Below are 21,392 nucleotides of genomic sequence, written 5' to 3'. Positions count from 1 at the left end.
ATTCTTTGGCATTGCCTTTCTTCGGGATTGGAATGAAAACTGACCTTTTCCAGTCCTGTGGCCACTGCTGAGTTTTCCAAATTTTCTGGCATATTGAGTGCAACACTTTCACAGCATCATCTTTCAGGATTTGAAATAGCTCAACTGGAATTCCATCACCTCCACTAGCTTTGTTCGTAGTGATGCTTCCTAAGGCCCACTTGACTTCACATTCCAGGGTGTCTGGCTCTAGGTGAGTGATCACACCATCGTGATTATCTGGGTCATGAAGATCTTTTTTGTACAGTTCTCTTGTGTATTCTTGGCACCTCTTCTTAATATCTTCTGCTTCTGTTAGGTCCATACCATTTATCAAGCCCATCTTTGCATGAAATGTTCCCTTGTTATCTCTAATTTTCTTGAAGAGATCTCTAGTCTTTCCCATTCTGTTGTTTTCCTCTATTTCTTTGCATTGATCGCTGAGGAAGGCTTTCTTATCTCTTCTTGCTATTCTTTGGAACTCTGCATTGAGATGCTTGTATCTTTCCTTTTCTCCTTTGCTTTTTGCTTCTCTTCTTTTCACAGCTATTTGTAAGGCCTCCCCAGACAGCCATTTTGCTTTTTTACATTTCCTGTACAATGTCATGAACCTCATTCCATAGTTCATCAGGCACTCTATCAGATCTAGTCCCTTAAATCTATTTCTCACTTCTGCTGTGTAATCATAAGGGATTTGATTTAGGTCATACCTGAATGGTCTAGTGGTTTTCCCTACTTTCTTCAATTTAAGTCTGAATTTGGCAATAAGGAGGTTCATGATCTGAGCCACAGTCAGCTCCTGGTCTTGTTTTTGTTGACTGTATAGAGCTTCTCCATCTTTGACTGCAAAGAATATAATCAATCTGATTTCGGTGTTGACCATCTGGTGATGTCCAAGTGTAGAGTCTTCTCTTGTGTTGTTGGAAGAGGGTTTTTGCTATGACCAGTGCATTTTCTTGGCTGCTGCTGCTGCTGCTAAGTCGCTGCAGTCGTGTCCGATTCTGTGCGACCACATAGACGGCAGCCCACCAGGCTGTCCCGTCCCTGGGATTCTCCAGGCAAGAACACTGGAGTGGGTTGCCATTTCCTTCTCCAGTGCATGAAAGTGAAAAGTGAAAGTGAAGTCGGTCAGTCATGTCTGACTCTTAGCGACCCCATGGACTGCAGCCCACCAGGCTCTTCCGTCCCAGGGATTCTCCAGGCAAGAGTATTTGGAGTGGGGTGCCATTGCCTTCTCCGATTTTCTTGGCAAAACTCTATTAATTTTTGCCCTGCTTCATTCTGTATTCCAAGGCTAAATTTGCCTGTTACTCCAGGTGTTTCTTGACTTCCTACTTTTGCATTCCAGTCCCCTATAATGAAAAGGACATCTTTTTTGGGTGTTAGTTCTAAAAGGTCGTGTAGGTCTTCATAGAACCGTTCAACTTCAGCTTCTTCAGCATTATTGGTTGGGGCATAGACTTGGATTACTGTGATATTGAATGGTTTGCCTTGGAAACGAAGAGAAATCATTCTGTCATTTTTGAGATTGCATCCAAGTACTGCATTTCGAACTCTTTTGTTGACCATGATGGCTTCATGACTTCACTTATATTAAGTTTCTAGAAAAGGCAAAACTATATAGAGACTGAAGTAGATTGTCAGTTGTCTGAGACTGGGGTGGGGATGGGGGAGGTGGCATGGAGGTGGTAGAGAGGCTCTGAGACCTGGCTACGTTGGTGGGTGTGTGACTGGATAACTACATGGGTGAATTTTAGGGCATATAAAGTAAACCTCCAAAGGCTGCTAGAAATGATTCTAAGAATAAAGCAGGCTGTCCAAGGTAGGGGGTCAGGGGAAGGCAAGTGTGGTATTTATTGTAAACGTGGGTTTGCTGTCAGTGGTCTCCAGCCATGAGGAGCTGCTATAGGCGGGGAAACAGGAAGCTGGCCCAGCCCACTGAGCTGCTTCTAGATGCAGGCAGACACCTCCTCATCACGGGGCTCAGACAAGTGTGAAGGATCCATGATCCTTCCCATTTTGTCATCTGTAGAACGGGAGCTGCATCACCTGCAAGGCGGGAATTTTGAGACTCAAAATGAGCCCTCGGCCAGGAGCCCCTGAGAACCTTGCCTGAGACACACGAGGCCCCAGGAGGGGCCAGGTGACCCCACCTTACGTTTGGTTTCTTCCTGTGGTTTTTTTGCCCACAGAGGCTGTGTTTCATGCTGGGAAACACACAAGCTTGGGGATCCCTGATTATTGTTAATACTTTGGTTTTTTCTGGGTTTTCATTGCAACGTGTGGGCTTTCTCTAGTTGTGGAGCATGGGCTTAGTTGCCCCACAGCATGTGAGATCTTAACTCCCCGACAAGGGCTTGAACCTGCATCTCCTGCATTGGAAGGCAGATTCTTAACCACTGAACCATCAGGGAAGTCCCCTTTAGCATGGTTTCTGAATGCTGTTTCTAAATAGAATTTGAGGTATCCTGTATTCACTTAGACCTGAGGATGGACAGAGATTATAAATAACCAGCCCTGACAGATCCCACACACACTTTCAACTTGACATCCACCAGATATCTGAAAAGAGAAATGACAGAAGCCTATTAGATCACCCTGCTTTCTGAGGGGTAAAACTGAGTAGGTGCATTTTAGATGAATCAGACTCAAACCTGAGCTTCAGAAAATTCCATTTAAACGGCTACTCACCTGAAACAAACTGCCTGTTTCTAAGGCCCACTTGATGGTGTGATGATCACTGTCCACTCCGTTACCATGGACGGTTCCGTTAATCATTTATTTTGCTTCAATGTGGGCTTCCCTTGTGGCTCAGCTGTTGAAGAATCTGCCTATAATGCAGGAGACCTGGGTTTGACCCCTGGGTTGGGAAGAATCCCTATGTCCAGGAGAATTCCATGGACTGTATAGTCCACGGGGTCACAAAGAGTCGGACACAACTGAGCAACTTTCACTTTCACTTTTGCTTCAACGAGTTCCATAAAAGATTTGGTGCCACTCACAAGGTTATAACACAAATTAATTTAAAAAATGAAGTATGGCAGAAGGGAACTAGGAGCAGGAAAGCGAGTGATGTGAAGCAGACTGAAGTAGGTGCCCAGAGCATAAGGCAAGGTCTACATACAAGCTCGGACCCATGCCCAGACAGGGTTTCTGAGCTTCTGTGCCATCAACTCAGTGATATAAGTGAAGAAGAGTCACAGGATCCCAGAGGATTAAAAATTAATAATAATATTGAAATAGCAATTGCCCGAGAGATGCAAAAAACTATTCCTGACACTAAAATTAAAGAGGGATCTTTTCCATAAGTCATCCTAGGAATAACATTTTTCACTCCACCCATCGAAGGTTTCCACCAGCCTCAGGACAGGGCACGGAATGTGGGAGCAGCCCCACTTGAGATCCGGGTGCCCTCCAGACCCCTGGACCACATTCAGCTCACCAGACAAGAAGTATTTTTGACTTGATTTTTATTTCCAAAATGAAAAATGTATTTTAAGAGTTAGTGTAACCAGAAAGTTGTTTTATTGTATTAGAAAAGTCATGCAAGGATTTTTTTTTACATTTCTTGTTGGCATACATCTATTTCTATTTTAAAGCAATAATGAAGAATTTAAAAGCAAAAAAAAAAAAAAAGTTACTCACCTGAGAATTCCAAGCTAGCTTTGAGTATACTTTATATCTACAGAGAAGTGTAAGCAGCAGAACCAGAAGGCAGGTGCTGTGCTAGGAAATGGAGAAGTTGGGTATTTAATATTTTCAGTTTAAATTTTGATTTCAACATCAAGATTATGCTGTAACAATTTAAAGCCTTACTTTAGGTTTAATTTGGTATCATTATCATTTTTATTTTCTATAACACAACTAAAACTTCTTTGAATAAGAGTACCATAAATCTCCATGTATTTCAGTTGCTAAATATGTGAAGATCACAAGGTGATTCTCATATTCTGTAATACAGAAAAAATAGGAAGTATGACTTAGTAATGTTCTCTTTATGCTCTCAGTTTCTCTCAACTCCCAGATGTCAAAAACAAGGACACTTCACTGTGAATCGCCCTTTCTTTTTAGACACACACACACACACTGAAATTATTTTTATTTAGTATTGTTCATTTTAGTTGCTAAGGGAGGCATACTAAAGTTACTCCTCATATTTACTTCCCAGTTGTCTTAGCAAATGTAGGAGGATTCTAGCCAGGCTCTGGACAAATGTTTGCTTGCAGCTCAAGAAGCTGCAGTGGTTCATGATGTCACAGAATCATTTCTTTACTGGTTTGTATATTTTTATTTGAGGTTGTGGTATTGTGGCTATATCCCTGAAGGAGGGCATGGCAACCCACTCCAGTATTCTTGCCTGGAAAATCCCATGGACAGAGGAGCCTGGTGGGCTATGGTCCTAGGGTCGCAAAGAGTCGGACACAACTGAATCAACTTAGCACGCACGCACATTATGGCTATGATTTCTAAACCTTTATCTTTTAGAAATAACGTTGAAATAAAACAATGGTGTAAGAGAGTGGCTATAAAATAATCAAGGTGAGAGAGAAGGCCTGAGATACAGATAAAGAGACCGGCCACACGATGAGTGTGGAATCTGCCCGTGGGTAGTGAGTGCTCTGCGGCAGTCTCTCTGCTTCTGTGTGACAATTTCCCTGATGGAAAGGTAAATAAGTCACAGCCACAGCCACCCTGGAATTTTCCACAAAGGTCTGTGAACTCCTTAAAGAGTAAATGTGGAGATTCCTGGCACCTGGCCTTGGTCTTGCCTAAGGTCTTGTTCCCCAAGGAGGAAGATGAAACAGATAGAAGTTGCCCCTGTCTTCTTGGTGTCGGCCACAGTGTCTGCTGTAAGGTCACAGCATCTGCTATAAGGTCACAGCGTCTGCTGTAAGGTCACGGCAACCAGGTTCCTACCTCTCTGCTGTCGTCAGCATCACCCCAAGAACCGTGCATTTTGTTCCTTGGACCGAGCACCCCTCTGTGACTCTGCCTCCAAGGCTTCTGCTCAGACTATTAAAGAAAAACTTCACTTACATCACTAAGTTGATGGCACAGAAGCTCAGAAACCCTGTCTGGGCACAGGTCCAAGCTTGTGTGTAGACCTTGCCTTATGCTCTGGGCACCTACTTCAGTCTGCTTCACATCACTCACTTTCCTGCTCCTAGTTCCCTTCTGCCATACTTTGTTTTTTTAATTAATCCTGTTTTTAACCCTGACCCTTGTTAAAGACAGGAAGGAACTTTGTTCCAGGACCACTGCACGAGAGGTTGCAGTGGGGGAAAGGGGGCACTCAAATTCCAGCATCACTGAGACAGTGGCATCACTGCCTGCCAGGACTGGCAGATGATAACACAAGAGAGCGTTTCTCTTTAAACGTGTGTGTGTGTGTGTGTGTGTGTGTCCTTGTTTGGCTCTTAGAAAGAAGTTTTTAAGGAAACCCACAGACAGACCCCTTTTCTGGAGAGATGGGAGCAGCCCTGGAGGGTTCCAGAAGGAAGCGTCAGTTCAGGGGGCAGGATAAAAGCTGAGGGTCCAGCTCCTTTCCTTCACATGAATGCTGTCCACTCCTGTCCCCCATGGACAGTATGGATTTGTTGTTGATGCCAACAGGCAGGCAGACACGATAGACACAAAGACTCATGGCGTAAGCTTAAACATTGTTCCTTACATTAGGAGTCAGGATAAGACATACTAGAATCTGGTGATGCTCGCACTTAGGGCCCCCACTTCCCTTCCCTGGTTCTGGACCTAATTTGTACCTATAATTCTGTTTCCTTTTTCCTAGAGGGCCTAAAACTTCTAGAAGTGTTAGGCCCCTCAGAACTGGGATCCACCCTTGTATGGAACTGTGAATCTCTAAAAAATGTGCCAACTCAGTTTTTTTGTTTTTTTTTTCCCCCTGCAAAGAACCTGTGCTGTTTCTTAGGAAGCATGGCCTCAGCTGCTTCCTGGAGGGTTTGCCCCAGACCCTCCCCTGCAGATCGAAGGTGGAAGTCAGTGCTTCCTGGTGTGGGAAGGGATATAAATATTCTAACAGAGTTTCTTGAAAATTTACATAACTTCTTTTATATTTAGCTGCTAATGTATAGTCATTTGCTGCCATAGCGCTGCTCATTTAAAATGGGTAATTTTGGAAATACAGGTTCACAGAGTCATCTTTACCCAGGCGGCCAGCTTCCCGCTTCAGAGGCTGCTGGTGCCATAATGGATGGGCTTGAATGAAAATTCCCGGTTCATGCTTACCTCAGAGTTTCTTAAAAGACCAGAAGACAATAAATCACTATCCCCAAAGATTATAATTTTAAAAGTTTCTTTCTCATGTACCTAATGCTTCTGGGCAGAACATAACTCACCTGGTCAATCATGTATGTTCATGATCGTGGCTTCATTCTCACCTAGAAAATTAAAAATGAAAGTGTTGGTCACTCAGTCGTGTCCAACCCTTTGCAACCCCATGGACTGTAGCTCACCAGGCTACTCTGTCCATGGAATTCTCCAGGCAAGAATACTGGAGTGGGTTGCCATTTCCTTCTCTAGGGGAACCTCCCAACCCAGGGATTGAATCCAGATCTCCTGCATTACAGGCAGATTCTTTACCATTTGAGCCACGAGGGAAGCAGCTAAAACAGACCTTGCCATTATAACAAGTGTGTTTTTTCATGGCTGAAGTGGCCATTCTGCTAGTCAAGTCGCTGAGTCTTAAGAACGGTAAACTCTTAGTGGAATGGATAGTTGATGAATGTCATTAATTTTGGACTTATCACTTCTGCTTTGGGAACTCTCTGGGACTATGAGAGTGTTTGACGTAGATTGAGGAATAAGGCCTTCCACCCTGTGCGGAGCCGACCTACCCTGCAGATGGTTTTGGCATTTTCTTTTTCCTTTTAACTTTTAGAAGGTGGGTGGCACATGTTTTCTTACTCATAACTTTTTCAAATTTCAGGAATTCTTCGATCATGTGAAGAAGCTCTGGGATGATGAAGGTGTGAAGGCCTGCTTCGAGCGGTCCAACGAGTACCAGCTCATCGACTGCGCCCAATAGTGAGTCTGCCCACGAGGCCCAGCCCAGGGTGGGCACCCCCACCGCACTGCCCCTCGGAGTCCAGCTCTCCCACCCCGTGCAGCAAGTGGCATCACCTGGATATGTGATGACCCAGACTTGTCAGGTCATTCTGGCTGCTGCTTAGAGGGTAGAACGGAGGCAATAGAGATCCGTGGGTGCTTCAGGGCAGATGGTGGGCTTAGAGGTGAGCCTTGGTCCATGGGGACAGAGCCATGCAGCAGATCGGATGAGAGAGGTGGAGAAAAGAGGGGGTCAGGGTGACCACAGGTGCGTCATGATGCTATTATTCAGACGGAGACCAGGGAGATGTCGTTAGTGGAGGACAGGACACCATCTGGCTCCAGTTTGGAGAAGCCAAGCTGAGATACCAGGGCAGAGACAGAGATGGAGCAAGTGGCTGGATGTAGGAGCTGGTGTTAGATGAGAGGAAGCGACCCAGGTGTGGACGGTGCCTGTCCACTGATGACTGTAGAGCCTGGACAAGATGAGCGAGTATAGACAGAGGAGAAGTACTAAGCAATGATGTTCAGTCTTCAGAGGATGGAGGAGTGGGAAGAGAGGGGATCCTCCCAGGAGGAAGGCAGTCCTCAAGGCCAAGACAGAGAGACAGATGGTGCTGGTGGAACCTTACTTCACCTCATCCCCCTTGTGCCGGGGAGACGGCCACACCCGCTCAGCCGCTGGCAGGTGGCGAGCTGCCCCAATTCAGGGAGCCTCTGGAGCTGTCCAGGAGGGCCAGGTTAACCAGAGGTGCCCACAGACCTGCCCCAGGGGCCCTGAATGACCACCAACAGCATTAATGATCCTCCCTTATGTACTCGAAAGTCTATTTACTGATAAGGATCTGTAGTTAATTAGTTGTGCATGCTCAGTTGCCTCTGACTCTTCGCTAATTAAGTAGAGCAGTACTTAAAACTTCTCTTTTCCTGCCATGCTTAACAGTTCCTTCAAGACTTGCGTTGAATCCACATCACCTTGTAAACAGACCACAGGCTCTGGTTCACATTTGTGACTGCTTTCCTGTGATCACTTATTCCACAGCCATATTGCGAAGTCCAGAGAGCTGGGGTGTTTAGATGTGGGTGTGGGTGTGGTGTGGGGTACAGATCTGGTGGAGCTAAACGCAACCTCAGAGGGTCCTGGGGGCCACCCCTCCCAGAGGGGCCCTCATCTCCCTTCTGAGGCCCCCTCATGCTCTTGTCTAAGGCCATGTCACCACCGCTTAAAAACCACAGTGGAATTATATGTTAAATCACAATGTTGTAGAGATGGGAATGTCATACTAAGAAACTATCAGCAGCTGGAATTCCCAGCACAGCTCAAGATAACATTAAAACCTATATAAGTTTGCATCTGAGGTTCATGGGGGTATGTCTGATCGCCATTTCCAGCATTTCTTGAGTGAAGTCTCCTGGGCCTTCAGCGCCCTTCAGTGTCCCATTAGGAATTTCTCTTTCTTATGAAAAGAGCCCATCACCATAGTGTTAGAATTAATGATTTACTTTAAAATAGAATATGCAAGGCACATATGACAAACAGAAGCAGCCTGAGCTTTGCTGGCAGGCAGTCAGGATCCAGATGTTTGCTTGGGCAGGGTGCTTCATGGGAATAAAGTCACGGACTGTGTTCTTGTGCAGTTGTAGGATTGACTAAGCAGAGACCCAAACACCCCAGAGTGTGCCTGGCACCTGGGGGCCCTTGCTGAGCTCCTGCTACCATGTCTCCATGTGGGAGCGGAGGTTTAGGGGGTCCCCTGAGGGGCCTGAGATCAGCACTCCCACCCGGGAGGACCCCAGCCACCATCTGCTATTTCCTTCAGTTCTGTCCTTTCAAATTAGGGAGAGCGAGACTGAGACTCAAGGTGAAGACTACAGGCTTGTCAGACATCAATACCGTGACTCCTGCTCTGGATTCTGCCCCCCACCACCCGCCCTGCCCTGAACATCACTATCTGGGTTAATCCTAACATCCCCAGCTTGGCTTCTTTAATCCATTTTAATATGCATGGGACTCAAGTGGGATCAGCAACCATTGTCTCTTAATCACGGTCTTGTTTTTCCTCTGCAGTCAGATTTTGCAGCTGGGGCCAAGGGGTTTCAAGAACAAGTAACATTTCATAACACTTGTTAGATGCATGCGTGGTGCCCAATGTGTTTATGTTGCCAAATGAGATGTTGAAGGAAAGTAGCTGCTTCTGCTTCCTGTCACCATAGTTTATGGAAGAAAGGACATTCCAGCATCCAGCTGGGAATGCCCTGGGACCGGGACACTCAAGCCCGCCTGCCCAGCCCCCAGGTTTCCAGCTGCTTGAAAAATGTGTCTTATTCCTCCTTGGAGGCTCAATTACTGGGAGGGTGTCTTTGCATGAAGTCAGGGCTGTTTGAAATCAGGAGCCCAGCGCTCAGCGTGGGGTTGGTGGGGAGCTGAGCTTCGCGTTGGCAGAGTCCAGGGTTCTGACATGTCTTGTTTTCCCTTCTATTCTGAATTTTCAAAAAAAGATCTGCTGACATCTTGGCGTGACTCCAAGTCACTATGTTATCTGCTCAGCAGTCTTATATTTTGAACCCAGATGCTAACTAAGACGGGATTCATTCTAAGTCATTTCTTCCATGGCAGAAACCATGGGAATATTTGAAGGGAGGAGATGCTTTCCAGGGGGCTGAACTTCCAGTGAAGAATCCAAGAATGGTCTCACCACAGTTCCTCAGAAACTTAAAACACGGAGGAACCCAGCAGTTTCTCTCCCGGGTACACCTAAGAGATTTAAAAACATACGTCCACACAAAAACTGCGCACAAATGTTCACAGCAGCAGCATCCACAGTATCCAAAAGCACAAACAACCCACATGTGCATGAAAGGATGAAGGGATAAACGGACTTGGTCCAGCCACACACAGGGATCTTATTTAGCCATAAAATCGAATGAAGTTCTGATGCATGTTATAGCATGAGTGAACTTGGAAGACATGCTGCTGCTGCTGCTGCTAAGTCACGTCCGTCATGTGCGACCCCACAGACGGCAGCCCACCAGGCTGCCCCATCCCTGGGATTCTCCAGGCAAGAACACCGGAGTGGGTTGCCATTTCCTTCTCCAATGCATGAAAGTGAAAAGTGAAAGTGAAGTCGCTCAGTCCAGTCTGACTCTTAGCGGCCCCATGGACTGCAGCCTACCAGGCTCCTCCGTCCATGGGATTTTCCAGGCAAGAGTACTGGAGTGGGGTGCCATTGCCTTCTCCATGGAAGACATGAGGCTCAGTGAAAGAACCCTGGCACGAGGGCTACATGCCCTATGACTCCATTTGTATGAAATGTCCAAAACAGGCAAACCCATAGACACAGAAAGTAGATTCGTGGTTGCTGGAAGCTGGGGAGGGGAAATTGAGAGTGATTCAAAATGGGTGGGCACTGCACCATCTGACAGAGGACCTGGCTGGAGCAGCCTGGGAATAAGCATATTATGAGCTTTAAGGGTTGGCCTCTCGGTAAAAATGAGTGTCTTTGGAGTATCAAGCAAGCTGAGCAAATTAGCAGAGATTCTGTTTCATAAGAGGTCCCCGGTGCCCACTGTGAAAATTAAAAACAATCTCTACTGCATTATCCCCAAAAACGCACTTCCTCTAAGCGCTAATAATAAGTGATTAGGTAGCCATGGAAACAGCTATTTTGGGAGAAAGGAAATCAAAGAAAATTGGATTTCAGAACAGGTTTATAAAGTCAGACTTTGCTTAATCTAACTTGAAACTCTGCAGTGTACGTAGGGTCTCATGCTTTGCACTCTTGTGTTTACGTGGTACCTTCCAGACACGTCCATGTACATAATTGGTTTTAGAATACTCTGGAAGAAAGATGCCCCCCAAAGAAAAGTATAGTGGGAAAGGTGAAGTGATTCACAGCTGTGTTAACATTAGTTGCTCAGTCATGTCTGACTCTCTGCAACCCCGTGGACTGTACTGTCAAGCTCCTCTGTCCATGGGATTCTCCAGGCAAGAATACTGGAGTGGGTTGCCATTTCCGTCTCCAGGGGATCTTCCCCACCCAGGAATCAAACCCTGGTCTCCCATATTACCGGGAGATTCCTTACCATCTGAGCCACCTTCTAGAAACGTCTCATGTAAAGAAAGAGTTCTACTTTAGGAAAAGAAAATCTAAGCTAAGCTGTTGATGAGGGTAACATCCTAGCCCCTCTCAGTCAAATTCAACTAAGCAAAGCGTCACTTGGGTTCAGTGTCTCCTGTGTGCAGAGCATGTTCTAGGTTCCATAGTGGGGAAAGGAACAAGGCTGTTCTCTGCCTCCACGTGGCTCGTAATATTATAGGTCCCCATAATATTATAGGTCCTCCCGTGCCAGGAGGTCTGCTGTGTATGCTGTGTGGAGTGGAGAGTGCAGCTCAGAGGGGCTTCTGGAGAAGGTTCTGGAGGAGCAGTGTGAGGCGGGGGTAGGATCTCAGCAGGAGGAGAGGTATGGGGTGGAAGCCCACACAGCAGGGACAGTGTCCACAGAGAGGACTCATCCAAACTGAGAAGTGACCACCCGTCCTCATCCACACTGACAGGTGACACAGTGGTGTTCAGCCTTCAAGCTCAGTCTGACTTGCCTGTGTGTGGAGAGAAAGAAGAGGGTGGGGACCGTGTCCACATGCCTTTCTGCCCAGGTGTTGGAGCAAGAGTGATATAACCAGAGCTGTGTTTTAGGAAAATGTATGTGCCAACACCACCATGGCCAACTATCACAGGAGGCCCAAAGGGGTGGTGAGCCTCTGGATTAAAACTATCTCAAACAGTCAGCTGAGCTCCTTAGGGCAGGTTGGGCCTTTTTATGTTGTCGTTGCTGTACCAAAGGACTCTTCCTAAAAGAAAAAAGCCGCAGCACCGGCTGCAGCCACCTCCAAGCCTGCACTTCTGAAGGGTGACAGTTTTGATATATGCCAATGGGTGTGGGTCCCAGCACTTCACCGTCATTTGCCTGCATCATGTAAAATGACAGTTTTGCCTGTTAAAGTTAAATGTGAGTGAAGTTCCTTGGATATTTATAAAATATCAAATAGAATCATGTCGGCAAAAATGGGTCTTTTATTACTAAACTTCAGAAAGATTTCTGGATGGTCGTTATTAGCAGTTCACCTACTAGCTGACCTTCAGCGATGGCATAGATGAGGTGGTCCATGGACTGGAAGGTATTTTCATCCACTGCAGTAAAAGGATATCTCAGGCTGCAGCCAGATTGTCCCTAAAGAATGAGGTGCAGGTCAGTGACACAACTTTGTGTGTTTTGTACTTTTAATTATTAACGGTCCACTTTCCCCTGAGAAGGTGGAAGTTGCAGGAGCAGGTGGAGAAAGTCTGCTGACCTCGGGAAAGCGTCCTGGTTTTCAGTCTTTAATTGGACACCTCCGGCCCCCAGCCTGTCCGTGCATAAGAAAGTGTGCATACACGCACTTCTGTTGATTTACTAATGCTTCAGTGCTTTAACAACTGGCGAAAACTAGGTACAGACGGCGAGTGCCCTAGTCGGCGAGGCCCCAGTCCTCCGACTGGAGGATCCTGCCCGAAAGTATCCTGGTCTCAGCGGGCCATGTCCGGAAACCCCGCCCCTGGCGCCGTGCGTCCTTTGAGCCGTGTCGTGCGTCTCCTGGCCCCACCCGCTACGCCGCGGGCCCCGCCCTGGCGCCGAGGGATGACGTCACCGCCTGCGCCCAGGACGGCAGAAACAGGAAGTGAGACCAAAACAAAGGAGCAGCGGCGGGGAACGGTCTCTGTTTTTCTACTTCCTCCGGCCTCCTCCTTGACCGTGGCCGCCGACCCTCGGAAGCAGTCCGAACATGTCCAACATGGAGAAACACCTGTTCAACTTAAAGTTCGCGGCCAAAGAACTGGGGAGGAGTGCCAAAAAATGCGACAAGGAGGAAAAGGCCGAAAAGGCCAAGATTAAAAAGGCCATTCAGAAGGGCAATATGGAAGTTGCGAGGATTCACGCCGAGAACGCGATTCGCCAGAAGAACCAGGCAGTGAATTTCTTGAGGATGAGCGCGCGGGTGGACGCGGTGGCCGCCAGGGTCCAGACGGCTGTGACGATGGGCAAGGTGACCAAGTCGATGGCCGGAGTGGTTAAGTCGATGGACGCGACGTTGAAGACCATGAACCTCGAGAAGATCTCCGCCCTGATGGACAAGTTCGAGCACCAGTTCGAGACGCTGGACGTTCAGACGCAGCAGATGGAGGACACGATGAGCAGCACGACGACGCTGACCACTCCCCAGGGCCAGGTGGACATGCTGCTGCAGGAAATGGCAGACGAGGCCGGCCTCGACCTCAACATGGAGCTGCCGCAGGGCCAGACCGGCTCCGTGGGGACGAGCGTAGCCTCGGCCGAGCAGGACGAGCTGTCCCAGAGGTTGGCCCGCCTGCGGGACCAGGTGTGACCGCTGGACCGCTCAGAGGCGAGCCAGCCGCAAGCGACCTTCCGAAGACGGATACTCTACACTAGAACCTCGGAATCGGCCAGAATGCTGAACTGCTCTTACTCAAGATGCTTCTCCCTTCGGGTTTACAGTGCTCTCCAGACACACGAAGAATTCCCAGGCCTTCTCTTAACTCTTAACTGGATTTGAAAGTTCTGTATGGCTTGTGATTAAGTGTATCAAGTTAATTTGACTTATATGAATCTTTCTCAAAAATTTAGTCAAAACTCTGCAAAGTCGCTTCAGTCGTGACCGACTCTGTGCAACCCCATAGACGGCAGCCCACCAGGCTCCCCTGTCCCTGGGATTCTCCAGGCAAGAACACTGGAGTGGGTTGCCATTTCCTTCTCCAATGCCTGAAAGTAAAAAGTGAAAGTGAAGTCGCTCAGTCATGTCTGACTCTTCGCGACCCCATGGACTGCAGCCTACCAGGCTCCTCCATCCATGGGATTTTCCAGGCAAGAGTACTGGAGTGGGTTGCTATGTAACTCTAGTTCCCGTGTATTCAGTTTTCTGCCCGAATTATCAAAATTGACAGTTTTCTTTTTACTTTTGTGTAGTATCTGGAGTTGAGGGGTGGTGATTACGTAGGTCTATTGCTGGGCTTTCTACTGTTCATTCAGCAACTTATTTCATGGGCAGCGCCATTCTGTGTATCATTAGTTTGTTGCTGTCAAATGCAGTCTACATCTGACTATTAATCTGTTCTCATAGCTTACACTGAAATTACTTTAGTACCTTCTTGTGTAATACTCTTTTACTTTTTATGGCCTATAAATTTCTTGTGGTAGTTGCCTTTCTGTAACTGGAAGAAAATGCTACGTAACCTCCACATATCATAAGAGAAAATCATTTGTTTATGGTTTTAAGATTTACAAGGCTTAATGTGTGACGGTTATTTCCAAGTGAATTTCTCTCACACATTTCTGGTTATTTTCCTATTCGTTAGACTTTGATTAGATTTGTTTTAAAGTATACCAATTAGCATGACAGTCACATTTCTCTAATGTTGCCAAAGAACTGTTGATGGGTTTGAGAAGCCCTGGGACTGTGTGTGGGAGTGAGTTTTGTTTAGATTTTAATCAAAACTAGAAATAAAATTTTAGGTTCTAGTTATTCGCATTTATTATCTTGTCTTAAAGCGACAACTCTTTAAAACCTTGGAAATACTGATACAAGCTGGGATATTTGGTTTAGCCTTTCAAATCCCTGACATTCTCGTGCAGCGTCTGGAAGTGTGGGAAGGACAAGTGCAGACTCGACCCTCTCAGTCCAGAGCCCAGCTGTGCTGCCTTCTGTCTTTCTGGAACGGTGGTGTGCAAAGTAAAAGTGAAAACGTAGAGCCTGTAGCCACCACTTTCTCTGATCCTTGAACAAAGAGAGCAGTGACTTGCTTTTGCCTCAGTAGGCATATTAATCTAAGTTAAATAGTTAAGGATATTTTTAATTCCCCCTTCCCTTCACTGGAAGATTTCTCCATGAGACAATTCCAGTATTTCAGGAAATAATTCAGAGGACTCTTCCAAGCTCTTCGGAAGGTTGAGAACCAAATGTTCACCACTATAACATGTCCTCCTGTATGAATGTGTGTGTTTAAGCAGGGGAAAAAATGCAGAGGTGTGTGCAGATGAGAACTGACCCTCGTATTTAAGTGTCACTACGTCTGACTGGCTGTTGTTCCAGAGTCTTCTATGAGCAACACCTGCCAGTCGTCTCCCCACATCCTCTCTCTAGAACCTGTACCTTTAGGTGTCTCCTCCCATCTGCATGTTGCACAGAAGCAGCTGTATGTGAGCACATCCTAACCCTCCTCAGACTGCAAAAATTATTACAGCTCAAAAAATAGCTTGGTGTTGATCCTTTGGTACATTTAGAACCCTTTTATAGTGCAGATATTCCCAACAAAATTAATATATTTTGTGAGATTAAATAGTGCTTATATATGCTTGGCCTTTCTTAAAATATGCTCATTTCAAACTACATGAATGTACATTTTTATAAAACATACATATTTTCAAAAGCATATCAGGCCCACGAATTATTTCCTCACTTTTGCAGTTGATGAAATGCTGGAATATGAACCACAGAAGTTTGTCAAATAAATCATTTTAAACTGCATGTTATTGCACATGAGTGTACATGCTGTTTACGAAGCTATTTAAGGAAAAATAATTTGGAGGTTGATTTGGTTCAGAAAGCATAGAATTTTTCTGGACTCGGTTTTAGCACCTGAATTTCTATTTGCATGCCCATTTCTAGAAGCCCAGGTCGTTAACTTCTTTACTGTAATAGTTTCTTCAAGGCAACCAGATTCCTCCTTATTGAAACTGCCCTAGGCTGAGCCCAGCTCAAACATAGCCAAGGAAATAGTTCCTCTTCTGTGCAACCACTAGTACAATTTCTCCTCTTATTTCTCCTTTGTATTTTTCTGCCTTCAAATGCAGTTTCCAAATGGATTTAGAATAAACTTTTAAGTTCACTCTATGAGCTGTTGAGTTTATTTCAGTTCAGATGAGAAGTGTGCTGTTGGAGACGCTTCTTACTAAAGCTGCTTCTCCCTAAAAGAGTCTTAGTGTGGGTGTGCCCTTCAGGTGGGGGTGTCGAATGCCCACCCTGCCATGTTTGATTTGGAAAAGCACCCCCTAAAGTAAGCGCCAGTCCGACCATCCCACTCACTGAACATAGTCTAGGGGTCAGCCAGACCCCCCTCAACCTGTTGACCATGAGCAAGATACCTGCAACAGCTACAACACCCTCTTGGAGGTGTTTCCACAGCCAGAATCCAGAGCTCAGGACTTCAGGTGCTGCTGGCAACAAGCTTCAAGCCCGTGGACATAACACACTGATGAGCAGGCCTCTTGTCTTTTCTTCTTTTAATCAACTGGTTGGAATGAGACCAGCCTGCCTGGTTTACCAGGTTTGTTTTCCTACAGCCAGATGCTTAGCAAGGGTCACTAGTTTTCCTACAGCCAGATGGACTAGCAAGGGTCACTAGTCCACCCCAACTGCTCCATCTGGAGCAGGACGGGTATGTCTGGGTTACCATCCCTGGGCGTTGGATTGGTGCCCAGCTCGGTGGGCTCCTGGCTGAGGGTCCATTTGAACTCAGACCTCCCCTGGGTTCTCTTGCTCCCGACCCCGCCCAGAGCTCCCCAGTGACAGCGTCATTTTCTAATTGGATTGTTTTTAGCTACTGAGTTTTATGACTTCTTTATATATTGTGATTATTAACCCCTTATCAGACACCTCCTCCCATCTGGTAGGCCGTCTTTTTGTTTTGCTGGTAGTTTCCTTCGTTGTGCAAAATCTTTTTAGGTTGATGTAATCCCTTTTGTTTATTTTTGCTTTGCTTCCCCTTGCCTGAGGAGACATCCAGAAAGATAAATTACTGAGACCAGTGTTGGAGAACATGGCCTATGCTTTCTTCTGGGAATTCTGTGGTTTCAGGTCTTACATTCAAGTCTTTAATCTGTTTTGAGTTTGATTTCTACGTAGAGTGTGAGGTAGCAGTCTGATTTGATTATTTTCCATGGAGCCATCCAGTTTCCCCAACACCAGTTCTTAAAAGAGACCATCCTTTCTCCAGTGTACGTTCTTTGCTCCCTTGTCATAAATTAGTTGTCTGTATGTTGTGGGTTTGTTTCTGGGCTGTCGATTCTGTTCTCTAGAGTTGGCTTCTTAGAAGAGATTGGGTTCAATCTGAGGCTGCCAAGGGGAAAAAAAAAAAGTGGGGATTACATAAAGGTCTGAAAAGCCGAAAATCCCCGTGTGGCTTTGGGGTGGAAGGTTTGACACCACTGGGAACAGGGAAGAACTGGGGCGGATCACAGAGGGCGTGGAGGCAGGTTCAGTGTGAACTTCACTCCCTGAAGAGGAGCAGGACGTGAGTCAGCAGGTGTGCCCTGCAGGTGAGGGGCAGGGACAACCTGGGTGGGGGCACAAGGGTCACTCGTCCACCCCAACTGTGACTTGGCTGCAACTCCTAAGCCCCAGCTCTGGTCAAGGACCACTTTATGTGGCCTGGGTCTCAGCCCTGCCGCAGGCTGCTGTCATTTCTGGTAACACTTTCCTCCAGTGTTTTTCCATCAAGTAAATAAGCATCTTGAAGTGAATTTTGATAACACACCGAGAAAAGGCTTCACTCAGTTTGTCCGAGCTCTGACCTGCCACATTCTTCACAAAACAAATCATTTTAAATACATTTTATTTAAATATATTTGGTACTTTTCCTTGGATCCAGTTGTTCAGACATTTAACAGAATAGTTTCATGTTTTTACAATCCACCCCCCACCCCCCAGCCAGAAGAACTCGGCGATTATGAGATACTGGGGTGGGGCGGCCAACAGAGGAGAAAAGAGCAGTGAATGGCTGTCTCGTGCCAGGATCCAGCAGAAGGTGATCCCAGTGGCCAGAGTAAAAACACTCTGCAAACGCAACTATCCTCAGCTGTAGTAGGAAGCAGTTAAAGCACAGTAAATTGCTCTTTAACGGCTTTTCTTAAAGTGACTGTGATGGGAGTGACTGTACAATGGTAACTTGTTATTGTCTTGCAGCTCTGTGTCTAGTGGGAGTGAAGCATCTACAAGTGGGACCCTTAGATCTTATGAATTTTTCCGCATCACAGGCAGTGGTGTGTTTAGGGAGTCAACCCTTTAGAATTTAGTCATGGGCTTCCCTGGTGGTCCAATGGTTAAAAATCCACCTGCCAATGCAGGGGAAATAGGTTCATTTCCTGGTGCAGGAATATCCCACATACTAAGGAGCAACTAAGTGCTGCAACTACTGAGCCCATGAGCCAAAACTACCAATGCCGTGTACCTAGAGCCTGTGTGCCACAACCGGAGCCCCTGCTCTCCCCAGCTAGAGAATGCCAGCACGCAACAATGAAGACCCAGTGCAGCCAGAAATAAATAAATCTTTTTTAAAAACCATAAAAAAATTTAGTCACACAAAACTGCATAATTTGGAAAGTTCCTTTAAAATTCCTGTCCTATATATTATTTTAGGAGTCCCAATTTTAAGAAGTCCTTCTATACCATGTGGGTAATACACCAGTTGAACCAAAGATTAAGGCGAAAAGCCTGCAGAAACTGACTGCTGTAGTTTTTACTCCTTAGGCTCTCAGCCATCTGGGGGGATTTGCAGCTTTGGTGGCACAAATGTGAACTCAGAGGCCTATCCTGCATCAGTGACAGTTCAGAAGATGCCTGGGAAATGTTCACTGATGCCTGTCAGATCCTTGGTGGTTAAGTACCAAGTGGAAATGGTAAAGAGCCCACCAGCCGATGCAGGAGACATGAGTTGCAGGTTCAATCCCTGGGTTCGCAAGATCTTCTGGAGAAGGACACGGCGACCCACTCCAGTATTCTTGCCTGAAGAATCCCACGGACAGAGGGGCTTGGCGGGCTACAGTCCATGGGGTTGCAGAGAGTCAGACACGACTGAAGCGTCTTAGCCCGAATGCATGGAAGAACCCTAACACCCCTCCCGGGCTCAGAGGTGGGGACACGAGGGACAGCTTTCCTTTGTCTGGGTGAGGAGGGTACTCCTACAGCGTCCTCCTTGGGATGGTGGTCTCTGATCTTTCAGGAATGCTTGATGTCTTTTTTGTTGACCACATTTCATTGTTTCTACTTGTACCAGTCACGGCCATCTAATAGACTCACTCATCCCCTCCTCTCTGTCTGCATCCAGTGTGAAAGCGGTGCCCCCTAAACTCTGAGCTGAAGGACTTCCTGCCTGGTCTGATTTTCAGTTCCTTCCAGCCCTTTCAGAGAGGATCAGCATCTGTCACATGTTCATGTTAGATTTCCCTGCTAAGAGGAGGACCGCCTCAAGTTATCACAGCCCTGCAGTGGGAAGGGAGGCAGCTCATCCTCCACCCCTGCCAGAGCCCCCAGGGTCCGGAGCCCCACCACCATTGTGCAGATACCTCTCCCCCTCCATCACAGACGCGAGGCTCTTGCCCTGTTCCTTCCCCATGAGGTGTTCGGGGTGGACCTTGAGGGCCTTCTGATGTACCAGACACAAAGCCAGCGAGGACTGGGCCAAACCCCACTGTGGTTTTCACACCAGGCTGAGCTATCAGGCGTCCCCTTCTAGACCCTCCTCCAGAAAGCAGCTCCAGGGCCTGCAGTGCTGGCCAGGGAGGCTGCTGTGACCATGGGGAGGCGCCCACCCATCGCTGTGCAGAAGCTCCTGAGCACACAGGCTGAGGGGAAGCCTCCACGGCTTTACTCGAGATCAGAGCAGTGGACTTGAGCCGTCCAGGAGAAATGTCGGGCAAGTCCCCTCCTGGTCCTGACACACTCTGCTCCTCCCACCTGGAACGTGGTCCCGTGCTCACTGGTTACCAGCTCTGTGTCCTCCGGGGTCCCCCTGTATCCCCTAGGTTCCCCCGTGTCCTCCCAGGTCCAGGTTGGGCCTTGCAGCACCTGCTCGCCTCATCCCACAGACACGCAGGGTGCCAAGCCAGGTGCTGGGGAAACCCATCCAATGGGACAGAATGGTGGGTCCTGAATTCAGAGGGAGAGACAGATAATAGACAAATATGTATAGAATTTGTCAGGTGGTAGTAAGTGCTATGTAGGAAGAGAAGGCTGGGTGGGCGTGAAGGTGGACGTGAACGGGGGTGGGAGGTGGGAGGACCCACACATGCCGTGTCCTGCCCTCTCTCCACCCCTCCACCAGTGAAGCATCGGACCTTGGGGACCAGACTGACCCCCCACGCAGGCTCAGCCTGTGCACACACGACTCCCTCTGAACCCCGGTCTTACTGGGACGGTCTGGCCTGCTGTGTGCCTACACAGCAGCCATCCACCAGCTCAACCTTGCAAGGACCCCAGCCTTGCACAAGGGAAGAGGGGAGGGAGGGACAGGTCTGGCACCCCATCAGCACCGTGAGGACACTGACCTGCTGGGGAGACATGTGGTGAATAAAGCATGAACCTGCTGGTCCATGGCTGCCTGGTCCCCCTGGGGTCGAGGGGGCCCCCCCAAACATGGGCACCTACCTCCCAGCCTGGAGGTGTTCCCAGCATGTCTTGCTTTTTTTCTAGCTTCCTGGAGAGAATCGACAGCGTCAGCCTGGTGGACTACACGCCCACCGACCAGGTAGGTGGGGTCGGGCCATGACCACAGCCCGAACCTGGGGATACTGGAGGGTTTCTGCTCCCTGCCTCCCACCTCCCAGAGGTCTGGGCTCCTCACCCACCCCAGCATCCATCCGTCTGTGAGGCTGACTCAGGAGCTATAACCTGGGCCTTGAGCCCGCTCCTGGATTCTGTCTTCAGACTCCTCATCAGTTCGGAGGAGTCACTGTCCCCCCAATTCTGGAATCTGCAGTGGCTGATTGACATCCTAATGGATTTAGTCACCAGCAAAGAAACACTGAAACCTGACTGGCCTGCAGAGGTGTCAGATTGTGAAACTGTAAGGCTTTCTCATCCCCTTGGGAATACACCGTCTTTTATGTTAGCAACTAGAAATACAGGAGAAGACAGTCTGAAACCAGCCAGCACCCACGGGAATCTGACCCAGAGCAAGAGCCGGCAGGACGGGCTCAGCTTCCCAGACCCCAGGCGGCTGTCAGGGACCCGTGTCAGTAGAGGACGCTCAGGAGAGATTAGAAGAAATTCCTAAGAGAAAGCTGAGCCATCAAGACTGTAAACCAGACCAACACACAACTGTGATTTTCTCTGGGGAGTGAGACCGAGAATGTTTGTCAAGTGTTTAATTTCCTTTTCTTTTCTGATGGAGAGAACCTCACGGCTTGTGGCTGCCCTGGGGCCACCTCCTAAGGACGGGGTCTCTGGGTCTGCTTCCCTCTCTGCCCCAGGATGACCCCTA

The 21,392-nt window shown here is 47.6% G+C and overlaps 2 protein-coding genes across 2 annotated transcripts in view; both read left to right on the top strand.

The window, feature by feature from the left end:
• GNAL (guanine nucleotide binding protein (G protein), alpha activating activity polypeptide, olfactory type) overlaps nucleotides 1-21,392 on the top strand; it is a 50,627-nt gene that overhangs the window by 23,995 nt on the left and 5,240 nt on the right. The window contains exons 5-6 of the mRNA XM_010859113.1: nucleotides 6,965-7,062; nucleotides 20,603-20,657. Coding sequence (XP_010857415.1) covers nucleotides 6,965-7,062; nucleotides 20,603-20,657 — 153 coding nt within the window. The remainder of the gene's footprint in view (nucleotides 1-6,964; nucleotides 7,063-20,602; nucleotides 20,658-21,392) is intronic.
• On the top strand, nucleotides 12,776-16,025 carry CHMP1B (charged multivesicular body protein 1B). The gene has a single exon (XM_010859073.1). The coding sequence runs from the start codon at nucleotides 12,905-12,907 to the stop codon at nucleotides 13,502-13,504; it is 600 nt and encodes a 199-aa protein (XP_010857375.1). The 5' UTR covers nucleotides 12,776-12,904; the 3' UTR covers nucleotides 13,505-16,025.

The sequence above is a fragment of the Bison bison genome, unplaced genomic scaffold (genome assembly GCF_000754665.1).
Source record: "Bison bison bison isolate TAMUID 2011002044 unplaced genomic scaffold, Bison_UMD1.0 scf7180017864453, whole genome shotgun sequence".
Classification (NCBI taxonomy): domain Eukaryota; kingdom Metazoa; phylum Chordata; class Mammalia; order Artiodactyla; family Bovidae; genus Bison; species Bison bison.
The sequence above is the reverse complement of the archived record's forward strand: the minus strand, read 5'-3'. Positions and strand labels throughout refer to the sequence as shown.